This window comes from Saccostrea echinata, unplaced genomic scaffold (assembly GCF_033153115.1).
Source record: "Saccostrea echinata isolate AGI-Se365-2 ecotype Australia unplaced genomic scaffold, CSIRO_AGI_Sech_v1 ptg000059l, whole genome shotgun sequence".
Classification (NCBI taxonomy): Eukaryota; Metazoa; Mollusca; class Bivalvia; order Ostreida; family Ostreidae; genus Saccostrea; species Saccostrea echinata.
Genome location: NW_026889808.1, coordinates 1,656,488 through 1,671,908, shown reverse-complemented (window position 1 = coordinate 1,671,908; position 15,421 = coordinate 1,656,488). Strand labels below are relative to the sequence as shown.

Here is a 15,421-nt window from a genome sequence, read left to right as displayed (position 1 = left end):
CCATTATTTGTACAAGTTTTATATTCGTCATTTTTGATTAAATGACTTTTTTTTCAATTCAACACTGTGTTACTGGTTCTGCCTTTCTGGTCAAATACAAGCTTAGTCCACTCGGCAAAGTATTTAGGAAATCAATGGAACATAAAAAAATAGAATATATATGACACAATACCACCAGAATTGAAGAAATTAGGAAAAATATCTAACTTTGTAACCCTTTGTAAAATTGTATGTTTTATAGTTTACATGTACTCTGTAAAAAGTGAATAGTACGTTGAATAAAGGTAGAAATATTCATAATTGTACATTTATCGGTTGTAATTTTAGGGGTCAGCCCAAGATCTATTTGATTAGCCCTTCTAATTACATAAAAGAACAATATCCATATGATTTCAGACCCCTTTTTGACTTCTTGACTGGATTTATCTTAAAAATGCATTACTTCTCAATAAAAAAAGAAATAGCTGTTATCTCATCATTCTTTTTGTCAAGGGTGTTAACTTTTTTAATTAACAGTTCTTGGATAAGAGAAACTCCGGGCAACCGTTTGCAATTTTACTTTATTTATTGTCCATTGACATGATGGTATTTGATAAAGTAATTTATGTTATATCATCAATGATATGGTGATCTACAGTAAATATGAAAACTTACGTACCGTCCATTCACACATTAAATATTTAAATGAAATTTACTAGTATATCAAATATTTAATTCATAAATCAATTTACTGAAAATATAAAATAGTTTTATTAAAATATCTTACCATGTAGACAGAATTTAAGCTCCTAATTATAAAGCTAAGTTACGGACAATGACAGTCATCCTAACGTCCGTACGCGTCTATATCAGAGGGTTTTCATCAAGTGATTTAAAATAATATTACTGCTGCAAAGGTTAATAAAATTCGCACCAGCCATGTGCAATGACTGGAGAAACAAGTCAAACACACCCATACACATCCCAAACTCACCGTATGACATCAGAGGTAATGAACTTACAAACCATGAATGAATGAATGAATGAATGAATGAATGAATGAGATGACGGATGCGCAAATTATCATACATAGTAACATATGGTAAATACTAATCCTTTGACATTATAAAATGGGTATTGAATCTAAGTGATGACATACACAATATCACAGAAAGGTGAATTTGATGAAACTACGAATATCCTTCATTTTGTTCAATTTTTCATGAATTGTAAAACACTTTTAAACAAAAACAGAGCAAAAGCCTGCCTATCTACAAAATTTATATATTTCATTGATCAGTATGAGATACATCTTGTGTATCCAAAATCTCGGATACGCAAGTTTGAGCTTTATGTTTTCAAAGGAAAAAAAAAAAAAAAAAAAGATGGCACCATTCCATAAAAATTAAATAAATTTTGTAAAATATTTAAATTTGTCTTCCCCTTGTGACCCCCGTGTTTTTCAATAATAAAAAAAAAACATAGAATAAACGCCTGTCCATCTACAAAATTTATATTTTTCATGGATTAGTCTGAAGTATACATGGTGTATCCAAAATCTCTGATAGGCAAACTTACGCTTTACGTTTTCAAAGGAAAAATAAGATATAAATGACTCCATTCCATCGAAATTTAGGAAATTTGTTAAAAAAAAAAGAATTAAATTTCTCACCTTTTTGTGGCCCCCGTGAACGTTTTGAAACAAAATGAATGCTGCTTATAAAACAAGCATCATTTATGATCTTGATTACAAACTATCACCAGTGAAATGTTTTTCTCTTTTTTAATATCAAAAAAAGGTGCCTAAATTTGACCTTTACCATACCTTGTCCTTCGGCACAGTTATGTCATAACGTATTATTTAATACAAATGATAATTGTTTGACCAAGTAATTCCATATATTCTTTTTAGGCGAGTATGGAACTCACTTTTATAAACTTACAAGGAGTGATCAAAAAGATTGCAAACTATCTCTATATTTACAAAACCACAATTCAGATCAGAATGACATTTGACACTCATATAGTCATACACATATTCTATAAATACCAGGTGTTATATAATGTTTTGCTCCGTGTCTGTGACATCACAATGTGAAAATGACGTCAATATGTAGATGACTTGTGAGAAAAAAATGTTTGACTCAGTCGTACTCGAGCAACGAGCGCCTGTAAAGTTTAACGTATATCTTGGGGATTCCTTTGCAGTAGAATATGATAATTTGTACAAGGTTTATGTAGACAAAAGACTTACCAGAAGTTCAATCATTAATTGGATTGATTGTTCTAGTGAAGTCAGGGAGATGGTTAAAAATGATGTTTGTTCTATTGCCCTGCGAAATCAAGCCGAGTAAAAGATGCGTCCCTGGTTGAGCAATTTGTTATGAAATATCGCAAAGTTACAATTAGAGAAATAGTTGAATATCTTAACATTAATATAATTATTAACTCCCTAAAATATAGTTTATTTTAGACTTTAGATATATGAGATATGATAAAAAGAGTTCGTCCATACTTTATCCACAATGGATAAACGACGTCCCCGAGACAGAGGACTGGGGTTTTGATGATCACCATGCTAATTATGGGAAGGGATGTCCTTATCCTCCCATCCTATTGCCGAGATTTGGCCATTTCTGACAGATGGGCTGTTCTTGTTATAAAAAATAACTTGCATGTTAAGAATTCCTTTAGCTTCTGTGAACAGAACGCTTCGGAGCATGTCACGTGACCGCCTGAATCAAGTGATTCGCGCCTGGCCAGAACAATGGCAGATATACATTATAATCGGAGAGGACTATTTTAAAAGAAAAATGAGCACTGAAACCTCATTTCATTTCTTTTAAGGAAGTAATTCAATTAGTTCGCAAACTTTTTGATCACCCCTCGTATTTCATATTCGATGATTTGAATCAAGTCAGTCAGATTCCAGCTTATAGCTATAGTTAACTATGGTAATTTTTTTTTAGGGTAGACGTCAGCTACGAGTTTTTTGATTAGCTCTTCTAATTACCTACATATAAAAAAAAACATTATGAATATGATTTCCTCGGGGATATTACTCTTGAAAGTTAATTCCGTATAATCTCCATTTAAGGTCTTGTGTAAGAAAATAAAAATGTATCTCTTTCAAAAGTTTAATTCCACGTGATCGTATGGAGATTGTATATATTTCTGGGATTTCATCAGAATAGAACAGCGCCATTGGTACAAGCATCATTAATGTTCTTGATTGCAAACTATCACCAGTCAAATATGTATCTATTTTCTAATATCAAACTAGGGGGCGAACTTCGGCCTTCACCATACATTGTCTTTCGGCACAATTAAGTGGTATCGTGATTTCAATTCAATAATTGGATGATAGATGTTCATATTAGAGGACTTGTTTTCTTTAGACCCATTATAGAAATAGTCGTGTTTTGCGGTTTCGCTGCGTGGTCCTAACATTGCTTGATGTAACATTTACAATTTATTCAAAGATAAACCGTATGTTTTAAAGTTTTTTAGTAGTCCTAAGCTTTTTTACTTTTCTACTTCAGAATTCCCAATTTTATTGCTCTTAGTCAATAATCTTAATAGTAACTTTACATTGTCGATATTTTATTACTAAGTATCGATAATTATGACTTGTCTATCCTGATCAATACCATTGCAAAATTTTAGTTCATTGTACCAACAACAAAATCAAATTTGTTCTTACAAGATAAATACAGTTCATGAAGTTTATGTCCCTTTTTCCATTATGAAGTCACTGCATATGGTACACTATTAATGTCCATCCTTGTTTAATAAACTTTTATTTTACTTACACTTATAAGTTCACTTTTAATATTCAAAATGATTATGATATGAATATATACCAAGTTTAAAATGTTCAAAAAAATCGTCCTTTCTACACCCTACAGGTTTACAATTGTTTCATAAGTGCGTGTCTACTAAATCCAAGCATTTAAGTCAGAAAAACAGGTGGAGCAGTCACGTTAGGAAAATACTTCTATCTTTGAGTTTGAACATGTTCCTGAAAGACTTAATGCAGCACTTCACCTTTCACTCTTTTAATTTGACACCAAAAAAAAATGTTCAAAAACTTACAGTCTCTGTAAATTTGGCATTCCACTAAAGGCATTGTCCGGAATGGTGGTTATCTCATTGTTATATAGCGATCTGAAATAATTTTTGTCATAAATTCATTCAAGATCTCTTCTACGACCATTCAGTTTATTTCCATCTAACTGAGTTTACCGACTTTTTTTTTTAAAAATTGAACTCTTGGTATTAGATAACACATATATAAAATTATAATTGAATCATACTCAAAAAATATTGAACGAGTTTCGCCTAAATGTATTTTTACGACATTGAAAATTTCAACAATTGACTGTGGTCCATAAAATAAAAAGTATAAATCAAGAAAAGAAATTATGACTGAGTTCAAAAAACGTTCTTTGTTTATGTAGTTTTACAACTTTATTCAATGTGTTTGAAGATAGGCTAAAACCCTTTCTGACCCCTTGTTTGGATGAATCATAAGAAAGGTGCAATACTTTTCAATAATAATAAAAAAAAATATCTGTTTTCATCCTTCTTATAAAATGGGTATTGATTCTAAGTGATATCATACACAATGTCACAGGAAGGTCAAGTTGATGAAAATACGAATATTCTTAATTACAGCTGTAGTTTTTCATCAGTTGTAAAACATTTTTAATTAAAAAAAATACAGCAAGCATATGTTTTCAAAGGAAAATACAGTCAGAATTGAAGACATTTGGTAAAATATCTAAATTTGCTAACCTTTGTATAACTGTATGTTTCAGTTTACATATACTCTGTAAAAACTGAATAGTACGTTGAATAAAGATAGAACTATTCATAGATGTACATTAGTCGGTTGTAATTTTAGGCGTCGGCCCAAGATCTATTTGATAAGCCCTTCTTATTACATACAAGAACAATATCCGTATGATTTCAGGCCCCCTTTTGACTTCTTGATTGGATTTACTTAAAAGGTGCAAAACTTCGCAATAAAAAAAAGAAATATCTGTTATCTCATCATTCTTATAAAATGGGTATTGAATCTAAGTGATGACATACACAATCACTGCTTGAAAAAAAAAACACCTTTACAAAACGTTACTTGCAAAGTAAATTTCATTAAAGGCGCTTCCAAAAAAGCAAGGTTACCTTTGTATTATCTTTAGACAAATATAGTTCATGGAGTTTATGTCCCTTTTTCCATTATGAAGTCACTGCATATGGTACACAATTGATGTCCATCCTTGTTTAATAAACTTTTATTTTACTTACACTTATACGTTCACTTTTAATATTCAAAATGATTATGATATGAATATATACCAGGTTTAAAGTGTTCAAAGAAATCGTCCGTTCTACACCCTACAGGTTTACAATTATTTCATATGTGCGTGTCTACTAAATCCAAGCATTTAAGTCAGAAAAACAGGTAGAGCAGTCACGTAAGGAAAATACTTCTATCTTTGAGTTTGAACATGTTCCTGAAAGACTTAATGCAGCACTTCACCTATCACTCTTTTATTTTGATACAAGAAAAAAAAAATGTTCAAAAACTTACAGTGTCTGTAAATTTGGCATTCCTCTAAAGGCATTGTCCGGAATGGTGGTTATCTTGTTCCAATATAGCGATCTGAAATATATTTTGTCATAAATTCATTCAAGATCTATTCCACGACCATTCAGTTTATTTCCATCTAACTGAGTTTACCGACATTTTTTAAAAATTGAACTCTTGGTATTAGATAACACATATATAAAATTATAATTGAATCATACTCAAAAAATATTGAACGAGTTTCGCCGAAATGTATTTTTACGACATTGAAAATTTCAACAATTGACTGTGGTCCATGAAATAAATCGTATAAATCAAGAAAAGAAATTATGACTGAGTTCAAAAAACGTTCTTTGTTAGTTTATATGTAATTTTACAGCTTTATTCAATGTGTTTGAAGATAGGCTAAAACCCTTTCTGACCAGCTTTATTCAATGTGTTTGAAGATAGGCTAAAACCCTTTCTGACCCCTTGTTTGGATGAATCATAAGAAAGGTGCAATACTTTTCAATAATAAACAAGAGGCCCAGGGGCCACATCGCTCACCTGAGCACTGTGGCCAGGAAAAAAGGAAAAATCAGTTTAGTATTGAAAAGCTTAAATGCATAAATGGTCCCAACCTACCCCTAAAAGGGATTGGGGGGGGGGTATGACTTGAACAAAATTAAATCTACACTGCTTACATAATTTTTTGACTAACTGTGACTTTTTTTCTCTACAAGTTTGAACTTTCATTGTGACCCCACCCTACCCCTGGAGGTCATGATTTGAACAAATTTGAATCTACACTATCTGAGGATGCTTCCATATAAATATTACAAACCGTGGCTTTGCTGTTCTTGAGATTTTTTAAGGTTTTTCTTATATATTCCTATATAAAACTTTGAACGTTCATTGTGGCCCCACCCTACCCCCGGGGGTAATGATTTGAACAAACTTGAATCTACACTACCTGAGGATGCTTTCAAAAAATATATCCAATCAAAGCTTTGCTGTTCTTCAGAAGAAGATTTTTGAAGATTTTTCCTATGTACACCTCTGTTAAACTTTGATTGTCCATTGTGGCCCCACCCTTACCCTGGGGGTCATGATTTGAACAAACTTGAATCTACACCACCTGAGGATGCTTCCAATATAAATATGACCACTCATAGCTTTGCTGTTCTTGGGAAGAAGATTTTTCCTATATATTCCTATGTAAAACTTTGATCGTCCATTGTGGCCCCACCCTACCCCAGGGGTCATAATTTGAACAAATTTAAATCTACACCACCTGCAGATGCTTCCATATAAATTTGACCAATCATGGCTGTGCTGTTCTTGATAAGAAGATTTTTCCTATATTCTTCTATGTATGTTAAACTTTAATTGTCGTCCATTGTGGCCCCACCCTACCCCCGATGGTCATGATTTGAACAAACTTGAACCCACACCACCTGAGGATGTTTCCAAATAAATATTACCAATCATTGCTTTGCTAATCTTGAGAAGAAGATTTTTTAAGATTTTTCCTATATATTCCTATGTCAAACTTTGATCGTCCATTGTGGCCGCACCCTACCCCCGGGGTCATGATTTGAACAAACTTGAATCTACACCACATGAGGATGCTTCCATATAAATATGACCACTCATAGCTTTGCTGTACTTGAGAAGAAGATTTTTTAAGATTTTTCCTATATATTCCTATGTCAAACTTTGATCGTCCATTGTGGCCCCACCCTACCCCCAGGGGTCATGATTTGAACAAACTTGAATCTACACCACATGAGGATGCTTCCATATAAATATGACCACTCATAGCTTTGCTGTTCTTGAGAAGAAGATTTTTGAAGATTTTTCCTATATATTCCTACGTAAAACTTTGATCGTCCATTGTGGCCCCACCCTACCCCCCGGGGTCATGATTTGAACAAACGTGAATCTACACTACCTGACAATAATTCCATATGAGTTTCATCTTTCCTGGCCCATTGGTTCTTGAGAAGAAGATTTTTCAATAATGCCATTAATTTTTGCTATTTCGTAATTATCTCCCCTTTGAGGAGGGAGTGGCACTTCATTTGAACAAACTTGAATCCCCTTTACCCAAGGATACTTTGTGCCAAGTTTGATTGAAATTGGCCCAGTAGTTCTGGAGAAGAAGATGAAAATGTGAAAAGTTTACGAAAAAAAGACGCCGACGACGACAGACAACGGACAAATTTTGATCAAAAAAGCTCACTTGAGCCTTCGGCTCAGGTGAACTAAAAAAATCTGTTTTCATCCTTCTTATAAAATGGGTATTGATTCTAAGTGATGTCATACACAATGTCACAGGAAGGTCAAGTTGATGAAAATACGAATATTCTTAATTACAGCTGTAATTTTTCATCAGTTGTAAAACACTTTTTAATTAAAAAAAATACAGCAAGCATATGTTTTCAAAGGAAAATACAGTCAGAATTGAAAACATTTGGTAAAATATCTAAATTTGCTAACCTTTGTATAACTGTATGTTTTTAGTTTACATATACTCTGTAAAAACTGAATAGTACGTTGAATAAAGATAGAACTATTCATAGATGTACATTAGTCGATTGTAATTTTAGGCGTCGGCCCAAGATCTATTTGATTAGCCCTTCTTATTACATACAAGAACAATATCCGTATGATTTCAGGCCCCCTTTTGACTTCCTGATTGGTGCAATACTTCGCAATAAAAAAAGAAATATCTGTTATCTCATCATTCTTATAAAATGGGTATTGAATCTCAGTGATGACATACACAATCACTGCTTGATAAAAAAAAACACCTTTACAAAACTTTACTTGCAAAGTAAATCTCATTAAAGGCGCTCCGAAAAGCAAGGTTACCTTTGTATTATCTTTAGACAAATATAGTTCATGGAGTTTATGTCCCTTTTTCCATTATGAAGTCACTGCATATGGTACACAATTGATGTCCATCCTTGTTTAATAAACTTTTATTTTACTTACACTAATAAGTTTCACTTTTAATATTCAAACTGATTATGATATGAATATATACCAAGTTTAAGTTTGATAATTTATCAAAGTCGCCGATAAAACCTAAACTATTATTAACTATTGCATAAAGACAATAGAGTGTCTGAGGCCAAGAGGTGCACCACCACGACGTCATCACATGATTGTTATTAAAGGCAGAATATTCCTTAATAAAAAAAAAGGTTAACAGAACAACATATTCGCACGAAACCTTGCCTGATGTTTTGCATTATATACATATAACCCGAAATATTTCTTAAAATCATGTTTACCTCACGATTCTAGCAGCAGTTTCCAAGTATTATAGAACACAAGCTTTCGATATGTACAAATCTTATGTTTTGAAGTATCCAGCTTAGTGTTGTTCTTTTGCATTATTGTTGTCACGAATGACAGAGGAAAGTCCGACCGGTTTACGTAAATAGCTGACTGTCTTTTATAGAAGATATAATTGATGGAAATAAATAAGCATGCCTGATTAACAAACCTGAACTTCACATGAATCACACACAATATCTATAGTATTTGTTTCTAAATCCCATTTTACGTATCTTTTTACATGCCTTCTTAGCCAAAGTCTCGTTACACAGCATAGTCAATTCTCAAGTTATTTGTTGAACAGTTATGACGTCATCGGTCGTATATTTTAATTCAAGTGACAGATACAGCATAATAGAATAAAAACATTGAGGTTTTGTTAATATTTGCAAGTTTGTATTCATTTTCAGGAGTTAAATTAAAATAAATAAAATAATAAAATAAATAACAATATTAAGAACACTTGTGTTCTAAAATTGACGTCATCTCGCCTACTATGACGTCATATCGTATCACTGATTTAGTCAAGTCAGATTATCTGAGTGCTTCCTTAACACACCTGCGTGTAACAACGCAAAATGTAAAAATCCCAAAATCGTGTTATTATATTTTGCGTTATTACATTTTGCGTTGATGTGGACACGAAATGTAATAACGCAAAATGTAATAAACCTAAAAATTTTGTTGTGACATTTTGCGGTATAGCATTCTGCGTTGATCTCGATGTAAAATGTTATATCGCAAAATGCAATAATCCCGGCTTATTACATTTTGCGTTGCTATTACATTTCCCGTTGAAACAAGGCATTGTTTGGAATATTGGTTATCTTGTTGGAATATAGGGATTTAAATAATTTTTGTAATAAATTCAAACAAGTATCTATGGTACAACAATCAAATTATTTCCATCCAACTGAGTTTCCAGACTTTGTAAAAATTAGACTCTTGGTAGAAAATTACACGTATATAATCATATTATTGAACCATACTCTAAAAATAATTGAATGTGGTTCGTCGAAATGTATTTTTACGACCTTGAGAATCTCAACAATTGACTATGGACCAGAAAACAAAAAGCATAATTAAAGAAAAGAAATCTTGACTGTGTTCAAAATAATGTCTTGTGTTTGTTTGCTTAGTATTACAGCTTTATTGAATGTGCTAAGACACTTTTCTGATCCCCTGTTTGGATGTATCTTTTAAAGATGCAATACATATCAATAAAAAATCTGTTTTGATCCTTCTTATAAAATGGGTATTGATTCTGAGTGATATCATACACAATGTCATGGAGAGGTCAATTTGATAAAAATACGAATATTCTTAATTTTGTTCAATTTTTCATCAGTTTTAAAACACTTTTTATTCCACAAAAGATAGAGCAAACGCTTGCCTATCTACAAAATATATATTTTTCATGGAACAGTATTAAATATACCTTGCTTATCCAAAATTTCTCAAAGGCAAGCTTGTACTTTATGTTTTCAAAGGGAAAAAAATAAAATATAAATCACTCCATTCCATCAAAATTGAGGAAATTTGGTAAAAAATTTAACTTTGTCACCCTCTTGTGGCCCCCAGGAACGCTTTGAAACAAAATGAATGCTGCTTATAAAACAATCATCATTTATGGTCTTGATTGCAAACTACAGTGCCGGGAATTAATTTTGTTACATTATCAGCATCAGCATGAGCAACAAAAGCATCAGTATCAAATTAGCATCAGGATCAGCATTTACAAAACAGCATTGCCAAGATCAGCATTAACAAGCAAAGGATAAAATTAGCATTGGCCTACTTAAAATCAACATTGACCTACTATCATTAGAATATCAATGAGGTTCTATTCAGTAAAAAAAGAAATAAAACAGAGAAGGAAAAATTGTTGCAGTATTCAAATTATTAATACATAATGAAATATTATAATCAAATGATTATATAAGGCCCTTTTACTGTTGAAACGGCAATGCTGAAATTCAATTATCTACCTCTGGCAGCATGATGCTGCTACCGGTAGCATTAATTATACAACAGCATCAGTATAACGATTACTAGCATTAAATCAGCAAGCAAAGGAAGCATTGAAATTGGATAAAAGATGTTCATATAAGGGGACTTGGTTTCCCTAGACCCACTATAGAAATAGGTTGTGTTTTGCGGTTTCGCTGCGTGGTCCTAACATTGCTTGATGTAACATTTATAATTTATTCGAAGATAAACTGTATGTTTGGAAGTTTATTGTGTAGAAAGAAAAAAAAAGTTTGTTGAATTTCATTGACGTATCATGACGTATTTTTTTTTTGGGGGGGGGGGGGGCTAAAGAACTAAGTACGTTACGTATTATTCGAAGGCCCGGAATTTTTTCTTATTTTGATATACACGTTTGCAAAAATATAACTACTGTGTACATGTAGAAGAAGATTGGTAGTTTTGATATATGCATGACAAAATTTTGCAAGTACGTTGATTAGAGGTATTCACAGGTTTTAAATATTCGTTTATTCCGGAAATTGCTATTTTTTCCATTATTTTTACAACAAATTCCCAAAATTGAAGTAGTGCACACCCCTAGAGCAAAATAAAACATATATTTGAAAATAATTTGATGAAAGACAATCAAAAATAAGGGTAAGACTTTGCTCGAGATATGTGCAGTATGTTTATTTTAACATTTCATGACTATTTCCTGTGGCAGATTCTGAGTTAGTCGAGAGGCGAATTCTTATCTAGGAGTAATAATAATTGTGTATTTCGTGTAATAATGATAAAAAAAAATATCATTTATTGACCATATTCATATTGCTTACACAAATATATTTGTCATGAAAATAGCAAAAAAAAACTACAAAAATATTTTATAGAAATGACAAATTGTGATAATATTTTATACAGATAAGCCTTACACTTGATAAATGTTGCCAGCAAGAAGGGAAGGGATCAATTTTATATACTAAATTTAAAGCAATAAAATAAAAATGTTTAGCTGACAAATGAAATCACTAAAAGTATTATTGCAGAAAAGAAAATGCTTAAATCCTAGACTTTATTTTATTTTGCTACCGAAACGGCCTAGTTGACGTCTGCAAATGTAAATAAATTACGCAATAAACTCAAAGATGACGTCATAATAGGTCCCCTTGCAACATTTGTTTTCGTTAGGGGGAAAAATTCCCAATCTTTTGGATGCCTTTGGTCAGGATTGATCAAATTATTTAATATTCTGAAGTCTTGTTTTTTCAGTCATTTATACAAGTGCACGGTTGATGTTTCAATATATTTTCAGATTTTAAAATTTCAGGCACAATATAAGCTTGTTGCATCTGCATAAGTTTATATTGTAGACATTGCTGTTATTATTATGCATATAAAAACAAAGGCTCATATTTCACCTAGTGAAATTTAATTTTTTTACCCGTATATTCTGCTTAAGATCATTCCACACATAACAGAGTTGTAATTTCTTATCTGTCGAGGATCCAGTGAAGTTAAAAGAAGCCGGACTGGATCGAATGAGAAAGCGACAGAAAGGTCCAAAAAAGAATTTCGGACAAAAAAAAAAATAAAAAGCTGTATCGGATGAGGGGTTCACTTTTAAGCAAGGTTACCTGTCACTCAATTCTTCACCCCATTACGGCGGTGTATGTGTATCACACAATTTAATATAAGTACTGTGGAACAAAATTATCTGTCAGTGTGGACAATTGCAAGTCTGAAAACAAGTTATTTATCAGGCACGAAGAATCAGGGGAGCAGGGCCCCATCACACGTTTTTCCAAACTTTGAAAATGTTCATTGAAATGCTGCCCCCCCCCCCAACCCTCTATCTGCTGTAGCATAGGTAGAGTTTAGGAATTTAGTATATTGGGGGAGGGGGGGGGGGGTCGGTTGTGAAAAAAACGTGTGGAAAAATGTTTGAACCTACCGTGACACGGGGCCTTGGTTTTTAAGGTCTCATCCGAAAGACCCGCAACTTTCACTTCAAGGTACCCCGCGCTTGACGAAGGAACAGTTGCTTCCTATTTTTTTTTATCGACTTAGGTCGGTCGCGGCCGTCATTCGAACACATGACCTTCCGATCTCGGAGCGAGCGCTCTACCTGTAATGGATTGCAAAGCAGGCATAAAGGACTATGATTTCTCTCTCCATAGGTTTGGTATCGAATGCTTACAATTCTTACTTAAAGATAGGCTCTCATATTAACTTCAAGCAACAAAGTCGAAACTTCAAGCTATTGTATTTATCTATAATTTTAAGTACGTATTGTAAAAAAAAAAAAAAAAAAAAAGATCGTAAAAGTGTTCTTTAAAGAAATAGTTTATTTTATTTTATTTATTTATTTTTATTTTTTTTTATTTTCTTTTTCTTTTTCTTTCTTTTTTTTTTTTTTTGAAAAGCTATACTTAGGTGATAAAAAAGCTTCAATTGGTTGAAGAAAATACGCTAGAAAGTTGCCTATGTGTGATAGTATGGAAAATAAGGGGGTACCATTTATTTTTTTATGTATAACACTTTAGCAATGTTGCAGTACAGTCGGATTGTTGTCGACGATTCTTGGTACGACCTAATTTTTGTATTCAAGAGTCGGCGCCAATAAACAAACTTCAGCTAACTTTGTCTCCTCCTTTTCCAGGTAATTAACAGATTATTTTATATTTTATCTGATTGATTTTGTACAAGGTGACATGTTAGATACTTTGCTAATTGTGTACATGTTTATTTAGATGCATTTGAGGTTAATTGTGCATATTTTGTTATTGAAGCGATCAGTGCAAATCCATGTGCTTTAAGATCACGTAATGAATAGTTTATAGTGAAGTAGCCAAAATTCGTACAGTTAGGCCTGTTCATGTTTTAGTTCATGATTTATAAAACACATGTAGAAAATGTTATTCATAGCATAATATTTAGTTGAGTCAGGTAGTAGTTGATGTCAAAGCAACAAGTCATGATTCCCGCACTTTCTACATCTGGGCATTTCTAATATGACTGCGCCCATACAGATTTTATTGTTTACATTTCCATTAGTATAACTATGTTAATGTAAAAGTCTAATTGGCTATTGTATGATGTCTGATTGTTATCCAAGAGTTGTGTTTATTAGTTTAGCATATTACTATTAATATTATTTCAGTTTAAATTCAGTATTAAGTTTAAGGTACTACTTTGTGGTTTTGAACTTTGTGTCATAAAATGGCAGTATTATTATGTCAGTCATATTACTTCAATCAATCAAGTCTCATTAGTTAAAGTCTCAGGATAACCAGGATTAATTCAAAGATCTAGTCATTTTGTTTACATTGCCATTATAAGTTACTGTTGAAAGTTCTACATACAAGTATCAGTATTGTTCCTTGATTATATAAATGCATCTGTTTCGAGTCATACATGTTACTGTGTTCAAGAATGTGTATTTTTTTATTGTACAGTTGTTCAACCTAATTTTTGTATTCGAGAGTCGGCGCCAATAAACAAACATCAGCTAACTTTGTCTCCTCCTTTTTCCAGACTCGCTCCATTTGAAACCGGTTACATATGCCAACTATCCAATAGAAATGCTGCATCTCTACCAGCTTGTAAAGGGGGGGATACTTGATCCGTGCATTTGAGAAGGGCCATCCATTGACATATAAAATTATGAATCGAATGACAGTCCTTTTTTCATTTTTTTTTTGGGGGGGGGGGGGGCGGCGACTCGTTAGAAAGGATTGGCGGGGGAATTTGCCCTTTCAATGTTATCTATTGATCAAAATCTCAAATACTTTTCGAAAATATCTGATCTTTAATACTTTCTCATAAAAATCTGACACTCTGTAAAATAGTGTTAAAAGTTTTAATGCAATCTTAAAAACAAACCGAGTAATTCGCATAAGAAATATTGTCTAGCTTTTAAAAATTAAAAAAAATATTGCTTGAATTAGAATAATCGATACTTAAAATAAACATACTATTAAATATGCTTTACTCATCTCTCTCTCTCTCTCTCTCTCTCTCTCTCTCTCTCTCTCTCTCTCTCTCTCTAAAATCATATAAATTAATCTGCCATTTGTACGCATATTGTCAGACCCAAATGTCTGAGGCAATTATTTAACTGATCGACGGGCCGAAAAAACGCATTTTGCCCGAGAACATAGTCAATGAATGTTTTGTTATACTTTTGTATCTTTTGCTGGCTTTCATGATATAAATATACTTAAATCACACTGCGGGTAAACTTGGTCAATTTCGTCAATGTCAAACGCCAACGAATGCAAATGATATTTAGCTGATCCCGCCCAGAATTTTGACGTAAGCGGTCCATTTCCCATCGACAGGTCAAATATCTTACTTGCGGTCAAACATAGATTTTTTTTATGACCGCTCAGTACAGCATTGGAAATGTGTATAGATTTATACAGAAACCAATTTTTAAAGGTATATTAAAATTTTGTGTTGTACTCTGGAAATCTTCAGAATAAACTCTCAAAATATTGTAGGGAGCAAAGTCAAAAGTGATTTGTACATATGTGTATAAATGATAGAGGC

The 15,421-nt window shown here is 32.5% G+C and overlaps 1 protein-coding gene across 2 annotated transcripts in view; it reads right to left on the bottom strand.

The window, feature by feature from the left end:
- Window positions 1-15,421, bottom strand: part of LOC133174743 (slit homolog 2 protein-like) — a 138,047-nt gene that overhangs the window by 15,529 nt on the left and 107,097 nt on the right. For both annotated transcript variants that reach the window (XM_061309830.1, XM_061309831.1), the window contains exons 5-6: window positions 5,576-5,647; window positions 4,075-4,146 (exon numbers count right to left, since the gene is read on the bottom strand). In XM_061309830.1, coding sequence (XP_061165814.1) covers window positions 4,075-4,146; window positions 5,576-5,647 — 144 coding nt within the window. The remainder of the gene's footprint in view (window positions 1-4,074; window positions 4,147-5,575; window positions 5,648-15,421) is intronic.